Consider the following 25,005-nt stretch of genomic DNA (forward strand, 5'->3'; position numbering starts at 1 on the left):
CCTAGATTTCTGTAAACCACTAGGTATCTACTATCTACTGACTGTTCGTCGGTCGTTCATGCCATAGCTTCCGAGATTTCTGTAAACTACTAGGTATCTACTATCTGCTGACCGTTCGTCGGCCGTTCATACCATAGCTTCCGAGATTTCTGTAAACTACTAGGTATCTTCTATCTACTGACTGTTCGTCGGCCGTTTATGCCATAGCTTCCGAGATTTCTATAAACCACTAGGTATCTACTATCTACTGACTGTTCGTCGGCCGTTTATGCCATAGCTTCCGAGATATCTGTAGACTACTAAGTATCTACTATCTACTGACTGTTCGTCGGCCGTTCATGCCATAGCTTCCGAGATTTCTGTAAACCACTAGGTATCTACTATCTACTGACTGTTCGTCGGCCGTTTATGCCATAGCTTCCGAGATTTCTGTAGACCACTAGGTATCCACTATCTACTGACTGTTCGTCGGCCGTTCATGCCATAGCTTCCGAGATTTCTGTAAACCACTAGGTATCTACTATCTACCGACTGTTCGTCGGCCGTTCATGCCATAGCTTCCGAGATTTCTGTAAACTACTAGGTATCTACTATCTGCTGACTGTTCGTCGGCCGTTCATACCATAGCTTCCGAGATTTCTGTAGACAACTAGATATCTATTATCTACTGACTGTTTGTCGGCCGTTCATACCATAGCTTCCGAGATTTCTGTAAACCACTAGGTATCTACTATCTACTGACTGTTCGTCGGCCGTTCATGCCATAGCTTCCGAGATTTCTGTAAACCACTAGGCATCTTCTATCTACTGACTGTTCGTCGGCCGTTTATGCCATAGCTTCCGCGATTTCTGTAAACCACTAGGTATCTACTATCTACTGACTGTTCGTCGGCCGTTTATGCCATAGCTTCCGAGATTTCTGTAGACTACTAGGTATCTACTATCTACTGACTGTTCGTCGGCCGTTAATGCCATAGCTTCCGAGATTTCTGTAAACCACTAGGTATCTACTATCTACTGATTGTTCATCGGCCGTTTATGCCATAGCTTCCGAGATTTCTGTAGACCACTAGGTATCTACTATCTACTGACTGTTCGTCGGCCGTTCATGCCATAGCTTCCGAGATTTCTGTAAACCACTAGGTATCTACTATCTACTGACTGTTCGTCGGCCGTTTATGCCATAGCTTCCGAGATTTCTGTAGACCACTAGGTATCTACTAGCTACTGACTGTTCGTCGGCCGTTTATGCCATAGCTTCCGAGATTTCTGTAAACCACTAGGTATCTACTATCTACTGACTGTTCGTCGGCCGTTCATGCCATAGCTTCCGGGATTTCATGTCACCGTATAGAGAATTGAACTCGTTGCATTGACTGTATCCTCTCCGCTTGATGACAGTTATGCACCAATAGGTGGAGAAAGAGAATTAATATGATGATGATAATAAGGACATCTATTTTCTTTTTTTTAAATAAACATTTTCGTTCTTATGATTTATGCAAATGTAGATAGGAATCAATTTTGAAGCATTTTTAATAAGTCATTGATAAATGCTCTAGAAAGAAAACAAGAAGTAGAAGAGTGGGGTTCGAACCTTGGACTACATTCAGACACAATACTACAACCCAGGTCCGGACTATTTGCCTACCTTATTCCTCCCGTCACAAAAACGTTGAAAATTCCAAAATGGAACATTCCTTTTTGTATTTAGTACTTAAAGGTATACTGACCGGTCCAATCAATAAATGTAAATATTCTAGTTAGAAGCTGTAAAAGGTATGTTTCCAGAGTATTTGCATATCCACATATTCTTGCAAGAGCATTCTACGATAGTCTGTCCCAGAGTCAATAGTTCACAATAAACTAGTACCTTTCTAAACCGAATCACGGGTTTTAACTCGGAGTAATATCTGATACAGCTGAAGTGATGCCATTTCGCTCTATTGCATAGAACAGAAGCGTTGCAAATTTTAAGTTTGCTTTTTGTTCAACAACTGACGCGTAACAAACGATTTCGTCGTTGTGATTTTGGTGCGTTTTGCAACTCGTTTGCGTCTTTCAAATCATTAAATTAAATTATAATTAAATAAATATATAAATTATAATTATAAATATTAATTGGATGGGGCTAGTTCTGGACTATAGGTATGGTGGTTTTATATTTGGAATATACATATTTTTGAAGAGCAGTCAATGCAACATTGCTTTTGTGCACGGGTGAACTTTTTGGGGGTGGTGTGCCCTTTTTATGTCACTGCGTGGCGTTTTGTTTTAATTCAGGCCCATAATGATGAACCCACGTTTCTTATTTGAAACATTATCCTTTTATATTTAATTACTTACAGCGTATTATACATTTTTTGAGACACAAGTCCCAACTTCATGGTACAAAAGTCCTTCGTTAAGTTAAGACTAAAAATAAATTAGAGAGAACAGACATACGTATATATCACCACAACGATTATATAAAATCAGAAATATTTTAATAAAAAATAAATAAAATATGTTTATGGCACATCAATATGATAAAAGGCAAACACAAACATTTAATTTACGTTTAATAATAAAAAAGAAGGGCATGTATTTGAAATATCGTCGGGAAGTTTCCCACTCAGATCTCTCTCGCTAAGGAAAATCCAGTCCTTAACACCTCTCTTGAAAAAAGTGAAAATAGTCAACTGTTACATTCGATTGCCGACTGTTGCGTGCTGGTTTAACTATTATAATTCATTTTTTTACAGGTGAATGAGGCGTTCGAGGTTCTGAAGAAGAGGACATCGTCTAATCCAAACCAAAGGCTTCCAAAAGTAGAGATATTAAGGAACGCCATCGAGTACATCGAGGGGTTGGAGGAGGTACTGCACGGTGGAGGGGGCGGAGGCGCGCCCGACCACCGCAACCTTCACTGCAATAAATACGTCGTAAGTTTGTCATCTCTCCATGGCGAAGGCGTAGCCAGGATTTTCTCCAGGGGGAGGCATAAAGTTTTTTGTTAAAAATTGCATTTATTTTATCATTTAAAAACGTAAAAAGTAATCAGTTACGACGCTATTCGTACCTATCTAAATATTTTTTCAGTACTAGCCTAGGAGAGTTCTGGAAAAATCTTGGCAAAATGTATTTCTCAAATTTATGTTTACCTCTCAGAACCCTTTTTTGTATACACTTATCATATAAAGACTGACAAGCCGATGTTCTGTCATTGTTGACCGTAACCAAATGTTTACCATGTGTAAGGTGCTGAAGGATATTTCGATAGTGCACGTCCGTCGTGCAGAGCTGTGCGAGCGAGATGGTAGTGCTCGTTTTATGGACGGGTAAAACGTAACTAGTGCAACTAGTTCCATCTCCTTCAGTTCAGCATTGGTTGGACCGAAATTTAGCTTCACTGGCGCATAGTTATTAACTTTTTGATGTTATCGACGTGCAATTTTTTGTTAGACTCATTTAGCCAGGGGCGGGCCAGCTCCCCACTTTGCCTCACCGTGGCTACACGGCTACGCCTATGCTCCATATTATGTGTCTATGGTCTCGATTGTGATGTCAGGTGAACAAGATGGATGCTACATTAACATCAGTATCAGACATGAAGGAATTAAATGGTCTTTTTTCAAATAATTTTTTTGAGAAGAGATATTTGCGTTTTTATGATTTACCCTGATATTTCAATATAGGAGGCATTTTTAACGAGTCGTAAACAACATATTATTAGAAAATGGGAATCAAGTCGGGGTAGAGTGAAGTTAGAACCACGGACCTCTGATTCGTGAGTACGCAACACTAGCTACGGGACCACAACCCGATTCAGTCTAGGCTTTTACAGTCCTTATGACCTGTCATTGTCAGGTCACACGTCGCACCTCGTTTATGAGAAATATTTATGCATAGCATAACCTACCCAACATATTGATAAAAATAATGTCTACCCGATTTAAATATTCGATATTTTTTACCTTGTGCGGATTTTTTTTTTTTTTTTAACGAAATAAGTATGTACATAGTATTACATGTAAAATGCTTATTTATGTAAAATGAAAAAAAAAAACGATATTTTTTAGCCTCATGCTGTCCCGAGGCAAGTATTTCCTGAAAATAGTCTAAAATAAAACATTTAATAGCCAATTAGCCGCAGACAACTCTATGCTGTGATCTCGCCACTAGACACGAGTCGCCATTTGGAAGTCGGCATTTAAAATTTGAAAAATATATTTTTTAATGTGTTGCCAGACTCGACCATAAATCTCGCCACGTCGCGCACATTGGTAGGTAGGTAATAGGTACCTACCTACATACATAACACCGCGCTATTTCTGATTATTATGTGTCTCTCGGCCTTATATTTATCGCACCCGGAGATACTTGGGTACATCTAGGTATAGAAGTGCAAGTATAAAATAAATGTGTTGTAAATACAAAGATCGCGTATAAATACAATACGAAATTTAAAATTTGAGTATCTGGGAAGTATGTTTTCAAGAGATGGAAGAGTAGCAAAATATGTGGAAAGGAGAGTGAATGGGGGCAACAAAATGAACGGCGCAGTAAGCACAGTAATTGCTAATAAAAATATGTCAATCGAAGCTAAACTGGCAGTGCACAACGGAGTTTTAGTCCCAACACTTTTGTATGGAAGTGATACATGGAACTGGCAGAGGAAAGATGAAAGCCGAGTGCGATCTCTTAGACGAATGTTTGGGAAATCAATGTATGACAGGGTTACGAATGATGAATTCAGGCGAGAGTGTAAATCTGAGTCAAGTATAATTGATAAGATTAAAAAAGGGTCTCTGAGATGGTTTGGTCATATAAAACGAATGGACGACGAGAGAATGGTAAAACAAGTATATATGGCGAAAATGAACGGCAACGTGAGACGAGGACGACCAAGGTAGACGTGACATGATCAGATAAACCAAAATCTTAAGTCTTTTCATGCCAAAAGCAGACAGAACAGAAGGGCATGTAAGACAAGATGTATGAATGTGGAAGAAGCTAGGAATGTATGCCAGGATAGACGTGTGTGGCGGTCCATTCTCTCTGCCTACCCCTACGGGAAATGGCGTGATGGTAGTAGCAGTGTTGTAAATACTATATTAGACTTAAATTTTAACCATAGAAATAAATAAATGAAATAACAATATGAAAAAATCGCATCTTACAATAATTTATTTATAGCCGCATATTTTATTAAGTAAAGTGTTCTCTTTAGGTGACTTTGCGGAGAGTACATAATTTATATTCAGAGAAACCTTAAATAATCAAATATTTTTTGAATTCATATTATACATGTATTCAGTAAACAGTGAAAGAATAACCATATTTGAATATGTTATAAAGATGATTAAGTATATGATAAATGTTCTTTGCAAGAGGCATTATTAGCTCATTATAATTCTCTTATCACACCTAATACCATTAACACGACAGGGTGTACTTGTGTGCGTGAGCTAGGGTGCGTGTGTGTGATGGTGAGCGTAGGAGGCTGATGTATGGCTTGTTTAGTCTGCTGTCCGATGCTAAATACCGGACATTGATTATTTGGACACTCGGGGACTCGGGCCGACTCGGGCACGACGCGCGACGTCTCGCGTTAGTTGGGAAACATTTTTATCCAGCTACACAAAATAGACTATGTATCCTCCAAATGAGATTGAAAAAACAATGAATCCAGATATATTACAGATAGCCCAGGAATATTAGACCAAAAATAGCCATAAACATCAAATGTTTCATAACCAGCTGATTTTTTGCAAACGTGTTCTAGATGTGGTCCACCCTTGAGAGATTTCATTATACAGGGTGTTCGGTGGTATATTTTATACTTAAAACCGTTATAACTTTTTATCGCAAATAGCTTGAATAATTTAAAGTATGGCGTTTTAATCACAAAATTACTTTTTTTATTAGAAAAAAAAACATTGGTTGAAAATGTGGCGTTGTTTCGCTATCGAGACGTAATAAAAATACGATTTTTGCTCACTGCGACGGCGGCGCTACGCAAATTCTGTAAAAGTGACAATATTAAAAAAATAGTAAAATTCAATATTCCGACTCGTAGATTGAGAAACAATGAAGTACTGTTCATCGATCAGCATAGAACAAACTATGGCCTTAATTCTCTAATGACCCGTCTTTGTCGTATTATTAACTCGAGACAAGATCTGGACTTTATTGGTTTAAGTTTACAACGATTTTAACGAGCACTAAATAAATAGTCCAGATCTTGTCTCGATGTCCCTTATGTTTTTCAATGCTTCTTTTCTTTTTTTAAAAATGTTTTAAACTATTCTTTTATTGTAATATTTAAACCTTATAAATTGTATACATGGACAGTGTCCGTTGATAAATAAATAAATATTTACGGGATAAGAGCACCCCGCGACTTGACTTCCCCCGCCGCTTCTCCAGTATTGCCGCCTTCAGTTTTTTCAAAACACCAGCGTATTAGGCTCCTGTGATCATTTCCTTGTGGGGAAGGTAATCAATCAATAGCAAACCTTCATTATCCCATTTCTGGTCGCCATAATCTTCCCGGCGGACGGTTGAGTCCGAAGTTTCTTGGGCGGCGGAGAACTCTTATGTTTCCACTGCATTGACTCTTGTTTTGTTTCCAGATCCCAGTGGTGAATTCAAATTTCATTACCCGTTACTATTTGAGACAAAAGAGCTTCGCCGCCTTCCTCAAATAGGTCGAAATTTTCTATTGCAAACTGAACCCGTCATTCCTTCTGGAAAGGCGTTGGCATTCTTGGAACCACCTCGCGCTGTCCTTAGTCATCCCTAAATGTTCATGTAGAATTCTTAGAATGGATGTTTCTGAAATCTTACATTCATGAGCTAATTGAGAAGCCTTTGAGCGTCGGTCTTACAGCACAATTTTTTATATTTTTGCCACTATTTCAGGGGATGTTGCTTCAACCGGCCTTCCACTGCGTGGGTCATCTTTAATGGACTCACAACCACACTTAAACTGCTTAGCCCAGTATTTTACCATGTAATAAGAAGGTGAAGAGTCACCGTATGCTCCAATCATACGCTTATTTATTTGTTTTGGTCCATTCCCTTCTTTTACTAAAAATTCGATGACGACACGATGCTTTAAAGTCGTTTTATCAATTTTTACCGCAACTTGATGCACTCAGTGACCAATTATTTCAAGAGCTTACGCGCGACTGAACTAAACTGAAGTGACCTGACACGACAAGACATGTCGCAGCTTGCAACAACCTACTCAACCCCGCACTACGTATATATCATAGCTGGGTAGATTACTTTTGAAGGTCCCCTCGTATATTAGTTCAGAATTTTCACATGATTTACCAAGGTATTGGTGGCGCATTGCCGAGCACGTCAAGCTTGCTTTCCGACACTCGCATCAGCGTAAGCACCCTCTTTTACAACCACAGCTGATACGATGAAGTAACTGATTAGGCTTAGAAGGTCCCTCTGTTGCTATCAGTTACTATATATTACTATAGTTTAGCCACGCTTTGTCCAACCCCATTCCCAAGGTGGATGATCGTTTCCTATTGAGAGCTGTATTTGTAAATAGACACGATGCGAGTGTTGCCGAACTATGTCTTTAGTAGCTGGTAGAGATGAAAGTAGAAAATTATACTTAATTGATTGCTTGGCAACTGTATGTTTGCACAAATGATATTTCAGCTCATCCAAATCAACCGTATGATTTGGATTTATTATAGAGATGCAATACAAATGTTTCTCCAGTCCGTGCAATTTCGTCTTGGTTAGCTCAAAGATCGTTGAATACGGCAACTGTTTTTGGCAATTCTCGACTAATTAAACATTTAAAAGTTTTTATCTTTCTTTTTCTAAAGAACGCCGATGACACAACTAGACAAATAGCGACAATCGTAACATAAGAGCTACTTGAAGACAAACTTATTGCTGTCTCAGCAAAGAATTTGTTTGCATCAGCTTCAACTTGGTGTAGGACTATTTTGATGACTCATGTCTTCTGTGTCAATAATTTTAATAGTTGTGCTTCCTTTTCTGAGTTACAAAAAAATAAATCCCTTCCAGTCATAGTTGATAAATGTTTTTCCACTTTAGAGTCTGTACGTAATTTAACTGTAGACCGGCGTTTTCTTCTTCTTTTTTTGTACTTATTGCTCACATTTTGTACTTATTGCTTACTTGTAACCATAAAAAACTGTTAAGCAAGATGATCTTTACTTTTGTTCCACAAATGGTGCATACAAATTACACACATCTTCATTCAAAAACATGAGACGTCACGGGTGGAGTAATTAAAAAATCCCAAAACTTATTTACATATATACTGTAGGATAATAATTCATCTTAACTCATCAACGATAATTCATCGTAACTAACAATTCTGTGGCTTGGGTCTGGAAGGGCCAACGTCCGATTTCATATTTTTCTTGCCACTATTTTGTAGAGGATCGATGTCGATTCAAAAAAATGTTTATTTAACTATTTTATACACACATACATGCGTCTAATGTTTCTTTTATTAATATTTGTTATCAAAGACGTCAAACAGTTCTGTTGCTGACTGAAGGGTGCTGGGCGACCACGTGGCTAACGAAAAATCGCCACACCGGCGCGGGTCCGACCACTGCTTCAGTTTCCGGCCCCGGGTTGTAAATCCGGGACCCGAACGGCGCGCTGCTAGCAACAGCGGGAACCTATGATCCGCGGTGAGACGAATACAGGGACCGTATGCCTGACCATGACCTTTCCTTTCGGTGTTCTACCCTGCAAGGGCGGGACTCCTATTTTCAGGGAATGGTCATAGTCGCGGTGATCGCCCGTACCCTGCTTCAGCTCGGAGGATTGCGGCGTAGAACCTCTTTGCTTGGCCCGTAAAATAATCATGTCTAGGGTCTGGCATACTCAGCGGTCTGCGAGCAGGAGGAACCCAGATTCTAGACGTAATTAAAATCGGGGTTGCAGGGCAGGGCGCTCGAAGATCCGAGGAGCTTCGAGAAGCCTTGATAAAAGTGGAGTAGAGTAGAGGTGGGGCTTGTAGGACGATTTGACTAGAAACGCAGTATAGCTAACTTTGTTTTTGATTGTTTATTTCACGAAAGGTTGTCAGGTTTTATTAATTAGGTTGCGCCGTGCCGCAGTCGGTTACAGCATAATTACAAAAAAAAAAAAAAAAACAAAAGTTTTTTGTTCGACGTTAGATGTATTTTAAAGAACATAAATATTTTTAGAAAATTTATTGGAGTCAATGAATGCTAGTCTCAAGCCAATAATGGGGGTTAAAAGTATATTGCTTTATTAAAAAAATAATCTCGGGCACTGGATTATAATACATTTTCCCAGAATTTAAGTTGTCAAATGAACGGAATTAATTTGTGTAAAATCAGTTTGAACTTAACCGTTCAAATTGTAAGAATGTACTTCGAATAGCGCCTTCGATACGATCGATCGAGTGAGGTCGAAGAAAATGAATTGAAAATGTATGGCAAATTAAAATGTGCATGTCTAGATACTATGAAGACGCGACAATCTGTAGAAATATCTGTGAAATCTAATCTTCTTTTTAGAATCGAGCAAACCGAATTCAAAAGTTCGCGCTTTTTCGTCCGGTCTGCACCCTTATTCTGTCACATTGTCGTTTCGTAAGTTCGTTCATCCCTCATATATCCATCTAAATTATTTACGTAATATTTACGTATTCCTCCCTCGTTCCCTCTCATACGATACAAATGAATTTACGAAACGAATTAGTTAATAGATTTGATATATCCACCTGATTTACAAATAAATCAAAATATATACAAGATACGTAAATAGATCGGCTCCCGGCGTAGTAAGATTCGCGAGGAAATAATAAAAAAGGACTTATTTGTCCAAAAGTGGAAAATCCCTCGGAAAATTCTTAAATAAATTACGCGTTTAAAAGATAGTGATTTTAAATTAACAATGGGAGTTAAGTGCACCGGACTTTCAAAACTCAAATATAAATATGAAAAAATCGCAAAATTTTGCAGATCGTAAAAATTTGGTAATTTGTAATTAAATTTAAATAACGCGTAAAGTGATGTCCGATACAAGTTCATTTTAACGCCATGAAATGGCTTAATAATAACTCTCCTGTAATATTACGATTAATGACATTGCCAGTCGCAGAATTATTGTTGTGAGCATCATTAAAACTCGAGCAATACGAGGGTTGCCTTTTATAATTCGAGATTTGGCAATATTGGTGCTGCCATTTGGGAACTGACACCTCTACCGTAGACTTTGACATTTTGGAAGCTATTTTTATTGATAATTTTTTTTATACTGTCGCTATTTTTAATTGTTATGGTTATCTCAAAATTTAATATCAGTGCAAAAATGGAATCAAACCGTGAACATTTTCGTGCGATTATTTTTTCAATTTTCGATGTGGATTAACTCAACAACAGTGCATTGATGAACTAATTTTGACTTTTGACAATGAAGCGTCATCAAGGACCAGTATTTATCGATGGTATTCAATGGCGGAATTTAATCGTGGCCGCAGTTTGCTTAACGACGAATTTCGTGAAGGTCGTCTAAAATCGGTTGTTGTTCCGAAAAACATTGATGCTCTGCATCAACTGATAAAAGAAAATTGTCATTTGACTTACCGTGAGATTCAAGCATCTTTGGATATTAGCGGGACCAGCATACATTCAATATTACATAAAAATTTGGGCGTCAAAAAGATTTGTTCACGTTGGATTCCACATAATTTGACAATCGTTCAAAAAAAGGCTCGTGTCAAATGGTCGAAAGAAATGCTCAAAAAATATGATCGCAGAGCTTCAAACATGTCTATAACATTTTGACAGGTAACGAACCTTAGATATATTCGTATGAGTATGAAACGAAACAGCAGTCGACGGTACTGGTGTTTCAAGATGAGTGAAATCCAACGAAAGTTGTTTGCGGACCAAGCACTTTAAAACAAACGGTCGCCTGTCTTTGCGGAAAAACAGGACATTTCACAACTATACTTTTGGTACAACGTAAAACAATCAATTCTTAATGGTATACAATTATTTGTTTGCCAGAAGTCTTCGCAAAAATTAAAAAAACCAACCTCCGATGAAAGATCACTCTCCACCACAATGCGAGCTCTCATTCATCGGCAAAAAAAATAGAATATTTTACCGGTCCAAACATCGAATGAATTATTCATCCACCGTGTAGTCCTGATTTGGCACTTCTAGGCATTTGGCACTGATAGGATTTTCACAACTTCACAATGTCGCGGGATAAACTCGATCAGATTAAGTGTATAAATATAATACCTAAGGTTAAGAAAGCATCTACCTGCTGAAACGTTTTAGGAAAGAGGTCGTTTTTATTTTAACTGCCGTCAGCGAGCGTCAGCTAACTATAATAGCAACCATAGAAATAGTAGAATCTTCAATCTAAGAGCTGTCTGGTCGCATTTTACTTCTCAGTCCGAAATAAAACTATTTGTCTGTCTGACGATAAATTAGAGCATCTTGACGGCTATGATAAATCAGACTATATCTGATCATCTGATTTCTGTCTTCGGAGCCAAAATATATGTACCAATGTTCATAATTAACTCGCTTGACTTTGGACTGCTTTTAAGTTCTGCTAAATATTATCAGAATATGTTTCATTCGTGAATTAAATAGATTCTCATTCCTCAGGTCGATCGGCTTTTTTAACTAATCTTTACAAATTTCATACAGCACATAGCAGCAGGTCGATATCAATACTTCCTAGGTAAATTTGTTGCAACAGAGTGTTAAAACACTTCTGAGAAGGGAATATGTTAGTCTAGGCATTTACAGGGCTTGTGATCTGTCATTGGCTAGTTAAAATGGCCACTGTGTAATATTCCACCTAAAACCACCTAAACCAGCCAATGACAGGTCATAAGCCCTGTAAATGCTTAGACTTCTTTTTTATTTATCTTTGTTGCAACAAATTTAGAACTAAATAAATAAATAAGTAACCAAGTAAATCCAGCCTGTCTGCAAGCATTTGAACATACTCAAAACATTGTTGGCTTTCCTAGGTAGTCTAGGTACCCAGCCGCAGTCGCATTGGACGGAAAACGTTAAATGGAAAAGCTGGAAAAAATAAATCGTTCATTTGGTTTGACTTGCATTTAGTCAAATTATTATATTGGTCAGTTAATATAACACGGCACATACAGCCCTGTTTTTATATTCGAAAATCAATAACAATCAGGAATTGCAAAAACAAGTAAATAGGCATAAAGTAATGAAGTTAGCTAATATTCCTTAAAAGCAAGAAAAAAGTCATTCTTAATTTATTTTTATTTGTTAAAAGACTATACATTCGAGTGTAAAAATATTTGTTATCAACCCATGTTTCTATCATATATTGTAACGAGTCAATTAAGATGCGTAGGAACTTTAGTTCAATAAGTTCCGCTACTGACGACACTTTAAATTTTATAGCTAAAAACCGGGATTGTCGAATTCAAACGTTGGCAACACGGAATTACTTGAGAAAGGTTTCCGATGTCAAGCGCACCACAGATTAATAAGCGCACTACAGAAGCGAAAAGAAATTCTCCAGCACGTTTTTGAAGGTTCAAGAAGGCCAACAAACATGTAGTCCGAACGATCTGGTGGACGTCTAATATCAGACGTAAGTATCAATCTTTATTCGTAATATCGCGATATCCAAAATCGTTTTTTTCTGTCAAAATTTGTATCTCTTTTGTATTAGGTCCATCTCTCCATTACATTTCACAATTACCCGACCTAATTCTTATCCTTATATTATCATTTTTTAAATATGAGATCATCATCATCACCTTGACTCGTGGGAGCATATTCCGCCTGTCAATTTGAGGAGTCGACGGTCAGAATTGTCAGCTGACGCGCGTGTCAAGTTGGGAACGTTCAATTGATTCCAAACTCAAGCTTTTTTTTAAAAATTTTTTTAATTTTTATATGGGAGTTGCTTTATTATTTACCTTGCTTATAATATACAAGGTTTATATTTCAAAAAGTGGATTTTTCTGCTATTAAATATCTTAAAATTTATCTAAACTATTGGGAGCAGGAGGGATATATTAATGTGGGCTAATCAGGAACTTCTCAGCATTTGCTCACGTGGAGAGGAAACCACTTAAAACTCTTCAGGAGAAGCCGGCCTGTTGGCAGTAGTCAACAGGCCTTCCGTTCCACTAGAGGAGTGTTCGGCATTTTGTTCCCTACTTTGGTTTATTTTACCAATTTCCTGCGCTATATTTATCATGTATGATACTACCTCTCGTGTGAGTTCTTTATTACCTATCACCGATGGGATGACGCATAGATCTTCACCCAGGCCTCTGCATCGCGCCTCCAGCTGTTGTCTTTGAAACCTGAAAAGGGGGCAATGCATCAACAGGTGAGGGACATCTTGAGGAGTTTCATCGTCGCATGGGCAGCTGTCGATCTCTGAGAGCTTGAAGCGATGCAGGTAGCTCATGAAGCCACCATGACCCGTAAGCATCTGGGTGAGTTCGTAGCCAGCATTTTGCATTTTTCTGAAATCATAGGCATGAAAAATTGTACTCAAGCTTTGGAAGTTGCAAGTATGATCATTCAATGACGTTGCAACAAGATGTCAAAGATGTTATTATAATAATTTTAAGTACTTGATGGCATTGTAACATTTAGGAAGGTATTATTTTTAAATTTATAAGCAGGTCAAATTACTGAAGGTAGATTATATGTATTTGAGATGAATAAGTCTTGTTGGGAATCATTTAATTAATTTTGTTTCTATTTACTAGTGATTTCTTCTTGTGGAAATTAAATGCCATTTTATAGCATTATTAATGCAAAGTTGATGAGAATATTATATTTAAACGTCATATTTCAATTCTATTTTTTAGAACATCCTTCTGTTCTACGGTAATGATGAAAATGTATTTTTTAACTACTTTTATATTAAAATGCAATTGTTAACTAAACAAAATCTTTCATTTCATTGATTCGAAGGTACTGTGAAATTTCATAAAGGTTGAGCATTTTCCAGAATATTCTCCTGTATTACTCTTTAAACAATGTTTTATTTCTTTCTTTTGGAAGTGCCTATTCCCAGCGTTTCGTGCTTTTTGATTGAGCTAGATCGGTGAATGCGTTTGTAGTAAAACTCGGCCATATAATATTTACTTTATTTATTTAATTATTGTTCATTAACAAATGGGTAGTTTTATTTATTTATTTATCTATTTCAATGATGTCCCTTTTCCTCTGAGATTTATAGAATGTTAACCTCTGGGTATAATCCGCTTGAGGTCGATTTGAACGTCGACCAGGATTCACCTTCATATTGATATTTATTTATTTATCTTGTTCTTTTTGATTAGACAACCCTTACATTGTCTAGGATGAGTTTGTATGTTGTCTTGACCCATTTGTAAGCGAGCAAGATTTGTATGATTGATTTTTATTCAGTGGCTATCCATACCGAGTAGGTGATCTTATGAGCATCTACATGCGTAAGGGCCACGGCGTTACAATATCACAAATTTTTTATTGTATATCGTATATCGCTACAATTTAAAAAAAATGTAAATTTTTAACTACTCCGCGCGGGACACTACTAGTTTTCTTCGTGAGTTGTCCTGATTGGAGGGTTGGCTTCTCGAAAACCGGAAATCTATCACAACACCTTTTCATTGGTTTATTTAGAAGAAGTTGTGACGTCATTTAAAGAAGTAATTTTTTTTTTTTTTTCTTACGTTTTAGAAAAACTTTGTCGTACAATTAAATTAATGCTCTAATTTTTACCGCGCGTAAGAAAACATTTTCTACACCCAATTTCCCGTATCACTTAACTTCCTCATTGACGCGTTCGGGAAAAAGCACACGATTAGGGCTTTATTCGATAGCGCTTCGCAGAGAGACATAATAACCACAGGTTGTTGTGAGTTACTAAAACTAAAAGTAAGTACTTCACAAAACAAATTCGTTTCCGGTATTGGTGACGTAGTCAATCCTATTGAAGGCATTACTTCGCTGATTATTCAGTCTCGAATAGACGAATCGGTGAAATTTAAAATTTCGCCTATTGTTGTCAAACAAATAACAGAAGAGATACCTTACACTAACGTAAATATCGCAGATTTCGAGTACTTAAAAAATATTCGCCTCGCAGATGAATATTTTGACAAACCTGCAAAAATCGACTTGATTATCGGTGCAGATTTATTTACACGGGTTTTATGCAATAAAACCATTTCGCGCGCTTTAGGTGAACCGGTAGCTTTAGAAACTTTATTCGGCTTTTTGATTATGGGACAGGCTCCCATACACACCGCAATAGATAACAATCGCGCATATTTTACGGTAACTGAATCATTCGAAAATCGCATGAATCGATTTTTCGAAGTAGAAGATGTTCCTAACGCGTCCACGCAAACAATTGATGAATTGGAATGCGAACAAATTTATAAGAATACAACTACCCGCGACGAAACCGGTCGGTACACAGTTGTATTACCCTTTAAATCCGAATCGAGTCTCCTTGGCGATTCGCTCAAGTTAGCCGAAAGGAGATTCTATTCTTTAGAACGCAAGCTTTTATCTAATCCATCTATAAAAATGGAATACGATAAAATCTTCGAAGAATATTTAAGGGAAGATTATTTAACACCTATAGAGCTAAATTTGAAAACGCGCTCTAGTATTCAATATGTAGCACCACATCACGCAGTGGTACGCGAAGATAAAACAACGACGAAGGTTCGCGCTGTAATGGACGCTAGCATGTGTACCACGTCCGGAAAATCATTAAATGATATTATGCATACCGGAAAAAATTTACAGAATGATTTATTTCAAATCATTTTACACTTTCGTTTGTTTCCGATAGCTTTGAGCGCGGACATCCGTAAAATGTATTCGCAAATATTAGTCGACAAAGAACATCGATGTTACCAGAGAATATTATATCGCTTCGATGTAAATGCACCGCTTCAATTATACGAAATGACACGCGTCCCGTTTGGTCTAAGGTGCAGTCCATATCTCGCCATGCGCACGATTCGTCAGCTGGCTCGAGATGAGCGGGAACGCGCTCCTCTCGCAGCCCAAGTCGCGGAGAGAGATTTGTATATGGACGACTTAGCTACGAGCTGTCTAAATGAGAGCGAGGCTATCGAACTCTCAAACCAACTGATTAGGTTATTTCTTTTTGGGGGTTTCGAATTGGTGAAATTCTCCAGTAATTCGCCACAAGTGATGAAAAGCATACCTCAGGCTTATCGCATTTCTGAAACGGTGGAATTCAGCTCAGAAGACTATTGTAAAATTCTGGGGTTACAATGGCTACCCGCTAGTGATGTTTTCACCTTCAGCGTCAACAACAAAACTCGCAAATGCACAAAAAGAAATATTTTATCCACGATCGCTCGTTTTTGGGATTTGATGGGTTTTGTTGCGCCGGTGACTCTTATGTCTAAATTAATTATGAAATACCTTTGGGAAAACAGAGTTGACTGGGATGATAGTCCTCCTGAAAATATAATTGTTACAAAATATCTTTCACTCGTAATAAAAATAAAATAAAATATGACTATATGATAAATGAAAATACAATTAGAGAAGTAAACGAAATACGTGACTTGGGAATTATTTTGGACTCAAACTTAAATTACAATAGTCATATAGAAACTATAATTAACAAGGCATACAAAATGACTGGATTTATCATGCGGCTGTGTAAATCTTTTAAAAATTTAGGTTCATTTATATTGCTTTACATAACATACGTACGCCCCCATCTTGAATATTGCACTGCTATCTGGTCTCCTGTTTATAAATTAAATATTAATAGAATCGAGAATGTTCAAAAAAAATTCCTGAAAAAACTAGAATACAAATTTCATTTGCATTTTCCAAATTATTTAGCTTCATTAAAATTTTATAACCTTGTTTCATTAGCACACAGAAGAGATATGTTTGATCAGATCCTGCTTTATAAAATTGTCAATAATAAATTCGATTCCCCGGAACTCATTAATCTACTTGCTTACCGTGTCCCCTCCAGGCCAACTAGACTCTCTGATATTTTCTATATTCGTAAATTTAAAACTAATCATCGGAAACATTCTACAATCCCTCGTATATGTGAAACATTTAACAAAAAATTTAATAGTCTTGATATATTTAACACTCCATACAATATGTACAGAAGAGAATTAATAGGCTTGATTCATGCTCTTCATTCATAATTCGTTTAATCATTAAATCAAATGCAATTTTCCACTCTCACTTTCCTTCAATCATCCTTTACCACTCCTTATCAATGTCCTTCTTTTCCTTTCCACTATCTCCTTGTTTTGTCCATATTTATCTTATTTTAATATATAGTATATTTATTATTTATATAGTTTAAACTTCAAGCCGTCGTCGCTTTATTACAGTAGTATTTAGTGAATACATATAATTGGATGGCAGGCCCTACTATGTATACATTTTATATATTTTTTTTTAAAAAAAATATTCATTTAACCTGTACATCTGTTTGTATTCGAAATAAATAAAATAAAATAAAATAAAATAAATAAATAATTTCCATATGGGAAAACTTTGAATCTGAACTTCCGCTCCTTCAAAATATTCAATTGTCACGACATGTAGGCGTTACACAGGACTCTATTATCTCCGTTGAAGGATTCGCAGACGCCAGTGAAAAGGCATACGGTGCTGTAGTTTACATTCACGCTTACAACCCCTCAGACAATCAGATCCGAATAAGTTTAGTTTGCGCAAAATCTAGAGTTGCTCCATGTCGTAATATATCGTTAGCGAGGCTGGAGTTATCTGGAATTTTAATTTTGTCAAAATTAATGCGTGTAGTTATCGATACATACGCACCCCGCTGCAAAATTAATCATGTTTATGCGTTTTCCGACAGTACCGTAGCTCTGTCCTGGGTCCACTCGCATCCGTCTCGTTGGCAGACATTTATTACAATTCGGGTTACTATAACTCAAGATAATATAGCTCCATGTAAGTTTTACCATATATCTGGAAAAGACAATCCCGCAGATTGTTTATCTCGGGGCCTGACTCCTGCTCAATTAATTGACCATCCGCTTTGGTTCAAAGGTCCTAGCTTTGCACGCTTACCGGTAGAAGAATGGCCGGTAAATAAGTTCGATCCAAGTACAGTTGAAAATCCGCCCGAAATGAAAACTAAAGTGATGACGTTTTCCGCTAATCTACCTAAACAAACATTATTATGTTCGCTCGCTTCGCGCATTTCTTCATGGCCTAAATTACTTAGAATCGTAATTTATATATTTCGCTTTATTAAAAAATTACCCGCCGAATTTGAAATATTTCATTTGCAATTCGCGGAAACTGCTATTATCAAAGATTTTCAATATTTGCATTTCTCGGACGAAATCAAAAAGGCACTAGGAAGTAGAAAATGGTCGCCCGCTTTCCGCAAATTGAATGCTTTTATCGATACGAATGGATTGATAAGAGTAGGTGGTAGGCTGGGAAAATCAGACTTGCCCTACGATAGCCGGCATCCGATTATTTTACCTAGTCGAGGTCACATTGTCGATCTTCTGATTGATTATTATCATCGTAAATACCTACACACAGGCCCGCAATTACTTATATCGCTTTTACGACAAAATTATTGGATTTTATCAGCGCGTAACATAGTACGCAAACGTGTGCAATTATGTAATATTTGTTTTAAGTCAAATCCAAAATCGCAATTTCCGCTAATGGCAGACTTACCCGCCTGTCGAGTAAATGAGGCCAAAGCCTTTTCCCATTGCGGGGTAGACTACGCCGGTCCTTTAAGTATCGTACCTTGGAGGAAAAGAGGTGTACGCAGTGTAAAATGATACTTATGCTTGTTTGTATGTCTAATCACTAAGGCAGTTCATATTGAACTAGCCTCCGATCTAAGCACGGAGTCGTTTATAAACGCATTCAAACGATTTTTATCGCGACGTGGACCAGTAAAGGTTATGTATTCTGACTGTGGAACCAATTTCATAGGAGCAAAGTCTCATCTCGATTCTGTCTACACTCTACTGGAGTCTCGGGACTTTAATAATAAATTCGCGACAGAATTACGAGAAAATCAGATAGATTGGAAATTCAATCCACCGTCCGCCCCTCACTTTGGAGGAATTTGGGAGAGTAACGTCCGATGTGTCAAACTCCATCTCAATAGGGTGGTCGGAAAACAACTACTAACATTTGAAGAAATGTCGACAGTACTTGCGCAAATTGAATCAATTTTAAATTCAAGACCGCTTTCTTGTTTAAGTTCCGATCCTTCGGAACCTTTGGCTTTAACCCCAGCGCACTTTCTTACGCTGACTCCTCTCAAGTCATTACCCGCTGAAAACACTTTCCCTAAGGAAATAAATCTCTTACATCGAAAACGATATGTCGATCATTTAGTTCAATCGTTTTGGAAAAGATGGAAAATAGAGTATCTTAATACTCTTCAAGCGCGTCAAAAATGGAACACAGACACAGATTCCATTCGGAAAGGCACTGTAGTTCTACTTAAATCAGATAATAGTCCACCATTCATTTGGCCGCTTGGGATAATCGAAGACATTTTTCCCGGAAGTGACGGTGTAGTTAGAGTAGTAAATGTCCGAACAAAAACAGGCATATATAGGCGTCCTGTCGTAAAGGTTTGCCCTTTGCCTAATCAATAAAACATTAAAAATACAGTCCACTTACTTATAATTAATTTAAAAATTTAGTTAGTTTTCGCTCTTTATGTTAATTTAGCTTGTTGTCATTACAACATAGTTAGGATTATTTGAATGCGTCCTTTCGTCGCTCAAACGCTCTATCACCTGCCTAATCAGGTGTTAATCTAAAAATGGAAAAGATATTCCATAATATGTTTATATGTAATTTATAGTTTGTTTTTTTTTCTTTCCTTATCGCGTATATAAACATACAGTTTTTTTTGTTGTTGTTTTTTTGAAAGGACTGCGTTCTGTCAAGCTGGGGGGCATGGTTAGGCCGATTGAAAATGTGTCACAGCGTAAATAAATTCCTATGCCTGTCTCCTTTTCTCTCGCCCACTTGAATCCTGTCCCTTTTGCACCTTTATAGTTCTAATAACTATTGAGTTGATGATTTTGCCACCTGGGGTCAGTGTCCGATTTGACCGCGATCGAAGTGCATGTTCGGTTGAAAGTTTCGCCGCTCGCTCCGCCTTATCGCCGCCTCAGCTAAGTTTGGAGAAAACAAGAAAATCAACTAAAAAGGTCAGTCCATTCACTCCATTTCCTTGCATCCATTTCCTTGCATCCATTTGCGCTGTGACATTTGCAAAATTTTATATACCTACTGCCGAGAACCAGCTCACGCATCGCCAATAAGTCTTGTTGGGAATCATTTAATTAATTTTGTTTCTATTTACTAGTGATTTCTTCTTGTGGAAATTAAATGCCATTTTATAGCATTATTAATGCAAAGTTGATGAGAATATTATATTTAAACGTCATATTTCAATTCTATTTTTTAGAACATCCTTCTGTTCTACGGTAATGATGAAAATGTATTTTTTAACTACTTTTATATTAAAATGCAATTGTTAACTAAACAAAATCTTTCATTTCATTGATTCGAAGGTACTGTGAAATTTCATAAAGGTTGAGCATTTTCCAGAATATTCTCCTGTATTACTCTTTAAACAATGTTTTATTTCTTTCTTTTGGAAGTGCCTATTCCCAGCGTTTCGTGCTTTTTGATTGAGCTAGATCGGTGAATGCGTTTGTAGTAAAACTCGGCCATATAATATTTACTTTATTTATTTAATTATTGTTCATTAACAAATGGGTAGTTTTATTTATTTATTTATCTATTTCAATGATGTCCCTTTTCCTCTGAGATTTATAGAATGTTAACCTCTGGGTATAATCCGCTTGAGGTCGATTTGAACGTCGACCAGGATTCACCTTCATATTGATATTTATTTATTTATCTTGTTCTTTTTGATTAGACAACCCTTACATTGTCTAGGATGAGTTTGTATGTTGTCTTGACCCATTTGTAAGCGAGCAAGATTTGTATGATTGATTTTTATTCAGTGGCTATCCATACCGAGTAGGTGATCTTATGAGCATCTACATGCGTAAGGGCCACGGCGTTACAATATCACAAATTTTTTATTGTATATCGTATATCGCTACAATTTAAAAAAAATGTAAATTTTTAACTACTCCGCGCGGGACACTACTAGTTTTCTTCGTGAGTTGTCCTGATTGGAGGGTTGGCTTCTCGAAAACCGGAAATCTATCACAACACCTTTTCATTGGTTTATTTAGAAGAAGTTGTGACGTCATTTAAAGAAGTAATTTTTTTTTTTTTTTCTTACGTTTTAGAAAAACTTTGTACAATTAAATTAATGCTCTAATTTTTACCGCGCGTAAGAAAACATTTTCTACACCCAATTTCCCGTATCACTTAACTTCCTCATTAAATATATTAATACCAGGCAACGGGAAACCACTCTGGTCATATTTTCCCAGGAATGACTATGGCGAGTACATCCAACAAGCGGTTGTCCTGGCTGCTGGCTGCTGGCTGCTGGCTGCTGGCTGCGGAACATAAGAGTAGCGCAGCACCGAGATGCTTTCGCTGTAGTGATCGCCAACGTCGCGTCGGGAGTCGGGAGGACCTGACAAGGCACCGCAGGAAGAAGATATTTTTTAATCATAATAATTTGAAATTGTACAATTTATTGTTGTTTTATGTATAATTATAATTATTATGTTTCCCTCGGCACGGGACACTCCAGTGAGGGAACATCATTATGTATAAAATACAAACATTGCAAAAGTATAAATAAAAAACGAAAATAGAGGAAAATATATTTTTTTTTACTGTTATTTTTCAGAGGTTTTACAATATTTCATATTGTTAAAGCTAAGGTATGAAGAATGTTACCCAGTATGGAAAGTGGACAAATAAACCAAAAACATATCACCCTGTAAATGACTGCCTTCTTTAAAACATTGCCCATTTATTTTGTGATATGATATATAAAAATTTAATAAACTCACTAGAGGACGAAATCCAGTATTTGCCTCCAAAAATCTAAATATGGTTGATTAAATCAACTGTTCCAATAAAATGTATGGAAATTGAAAAACGCTTTCAAGCGTTGCACAAATCGGATGAATCTCACCCATATAAATAAAGATTTTAGTTCTTTTGCTTCACGAAAAATCAACGAATGAATATTCAATGAAACGTGTCACCAACGTGTGTAGTATAACATTCACCACTCCGCGTCCATCAGGCCATCCAATATTTATTATCTCTCTTTCTTACTAAGAAGTAAGCAATTCTCTGTTCGGTGGTTTGATTGTGTAAGATCTTCGGAATGTTATGAAGTCTACCTCTGATTCTCCGGGTACCGTTGATAAAAAAATATGCGAAAGTTTTCAAACATTGGCAGTAGGTTGTATCTTAATAGACATTTTAAGAATAATTTCTTACAGAGTGGATCTACAACGCCTTCCTACGTCACTGGAGACAAGGAGCAGTCGGTAGAGGAGAGGATGGAAGCGCGGGTCGCGGAGGATGAGCATCTATCGCCCGTCACAGAGAGAAGTTAGTACCTAGTGATTTACCATTGTGAATTCATAATTAATTATTAAATGCGTCTGTGGTCGCTTAATGTACTTGCTAATACCTAATTGTAATGAATGCAAAAAACCATGTGACTAAGTCTCGTCTCCGGTAGGCTCGTTATTCTTTCCCTTACTGTTACATTACACATGCAAAAAATGAGAGATTCTAATTATTTATAGTTGAAGTCTAAAGTGATAATGTTTTTAATCTGATTGATAAAAATATAAAAAATAGATTAGTCCATGCTCGCAGTGCAGGCAAAAGAACCACTCCTGACTAAAGTCGGATAGCTACTAATTAGAAGAGACTAGGTTATGCAAACTGATGTCTGGAAGAAGTAATATAAACTTTGCTGTTTGCGCGCGTGACGCGTGAAATTATCTCTCTCGCTCCCGAATATACCTGTATCGAGACGCAACGAGTGTGTGAAACAATTTTATATAAGGTTATTTGTTTACTTCCCGTTACGCGTTTGCCCACCAAGCTAGAGGTCTCGGGTTCGATTCCTGAAATAGTAAAAAAATAAAATATTTTCCAAAATATTAACACGAAAGTCTTCAAATTAAAGTCTGGCTGAATAAATGCGGTTGATATGAAACATTTAAAAGGGTGTTTTTATACTAGAATCTTTCACAGTCCCTGGACTGGTATCTGAAGTGTAAGACTGATCATCTTACCTTCATAAAAAAAATGATCAAGACACGCTTCGATTGGTATACCAATGCAGTGCTCTATGCACCATTAGGTGCGGGAAGGAAATGATGATTTTTTTTAATTGTATTTATTTACAATTTTAAAAAACCCGTTAGGGTTACATTAGAAATTTAATATTGTCTAGTCATTTTATGTCTCGTCTAGTCTAGTTAGTTCAGTCATCATGTGCTTTTTCAGATTGATTTTAAATTTGTCTCCATTAAAAGTTTTCAAGTAGTAAGGTAAGTCGTTGTAGTGTTTAAGTCCATTATGTAGTATTTTTGACTGTCCTGTAACAACTTTTATTTCGTCATGGCCAGGTGATGTGTTGTCTTTGAGCCCGTTTATTATTTTGCTGATTTCTTTGTTGCTCGTATATCTTAAGTAAATTTCTGCGTCGTATTCTATTTTTCTAAAATTTGTTTTGGTTGTATTTTGATTTACTATGGCGCTTGCTAGTTCCTTTCCGATGTTTGTGTAATAGTTGTTTATTATGTCGGCTATTTCTTTTGCATTCTGAGTCTCTTCACTATTTTCTTTTTTTAATTTAGATATGTTAGTTTTTTTGGTATATTTTATTGGTAATGTTTTTAATTTCTTTCTATATTTTGTAACTGTTCCCATTAGTTTCATTTATGCGACTGGCAAAGTGTTTTTTTTTTGGTTCTTTTTATGTTGTTTCTAACTTCTGCTTGCAGAATTTTAAATTATTGGGTAAATGATGGAAAGTATTGCATTTTTTTATACAGTTGGTCTCTTGTTTTAATTTTCTCATATATTTCTTTTGTCATCCAGCCTTCTTTAGTTGAAGTTGTATAGTTTTTAATGGTGATTTTTGTGTTTTGTCTCGTTTCTTCTTGAATTATTTCTTGTAGTTCCTTAAAACTTTCAATGTTGAGATGATTTGTTATTTTTGTTATGTTTTATTTAAGTTTTGCATAGTCATTTTTTTTAGAGGCATACTTTTTTAGGCTTTTTTTGGGATTGTTTTGTGGTATTTTCAATTGTATGTCTATTTGTCTGTGGTCACTTAGTGGGGTGTCGGTAAGGTAAACTTCTATTTTCTCTTTTGGTTTTATATTTGTTATTACATGATCTATTATTGAATTTCGTCCTCGTTGGTTTTTTCTGGTGTATTCTTTGTCAGTTTTTCGGTTGATAATTTTTAGGTTTTTGCTTTTAAGCATATTTATGTAGTCTTTAACGTCGTAATGTGTGTCTAGTAAATTAATGTTAAGGTCTCCGATAATGATGCTTTTTTCAGTTCCGTGACTCAGTCGAGGTAGTCGATGTAGTCTTTTATTTGATTTTTTCCAGGTTGTCTGTAAATTGCATATATTGTGAGTTTTGGGTCTATTACCTGTAATTTAATAATATTGTTTTTTTCCTTATAGGCTTCGCTATTTTCTAATTTAAAATCGTGTTGATTATCTATATGTATGGATACTGCTCCTCCTTTTCCATTTCTGCATGAGTGCGCTGCTTCGTAGTTTTTTATTTTGTATGTGTTTGTTTCATGTTCTTGCAGCCAAGTTTCAGTGAGTATAATTATGTTTGGCTTAATTTTCATGTTTGCTATATGCATGTTAAGCTCATCTTTTTTCGATTTGATTCCTCGGATATTAAATTAAATAGATATTATTTTTTTCATGTCTTATCTTCCCTGAATTTAATCTAAAAAATCTTT

The 25,005-nt window shown here is 36.6% G+C and overlaps 1 protein-coding gene across 3 annotated transcripts in view; it reads left to right on the plus strand.

Annotated features, from left to right (window-relative positions):
* The window catches only part of nau (myogenic-determination protein nautilus), a 42,244-nt gene that overhangs the window by 12,135 nt on the left and 5,104 nt on the right, over positions 1 to 25,005 (plus strand). For 2 of the 3 annotated variants that reach the window (XM_088233971.1, XM_088233972.1), the window contains exons 2-3: positions 2,745 to 2,924; positions 22,493 to 22,604. In XM_088233971.1, the coding sequence (XP_088090097.1) occupies positions 2,745 to 2,924; positions 22,493 to 22,604 (292 nt within the window). Of the gene's footprint in view, positions 1 to 2,744; positions 2,925 to 12,437; positions 12,578 to 22,492; positions 22,605 to 25,005 lie in introns of those variants that run through there. The other variant, XM_088233973.1, reaches the window with a different exon arrangement.

Source organism: Micrasema longulum, unplaced genomic scaffold (genome assembly GCF_059751315.1).
Source record: "Micrasema longulum isolate JH-2025_06_02 unplaced genomic scaffold, ASM5975131v1 h1tg001169l, whole genome shotgun sequence".
Lineage (NCBI taxonomy): Eukaryota > Metazoa > Arthropoda > Insecta > Trichoptera > Brachycentridae > Micrasema > Micrasema longulum.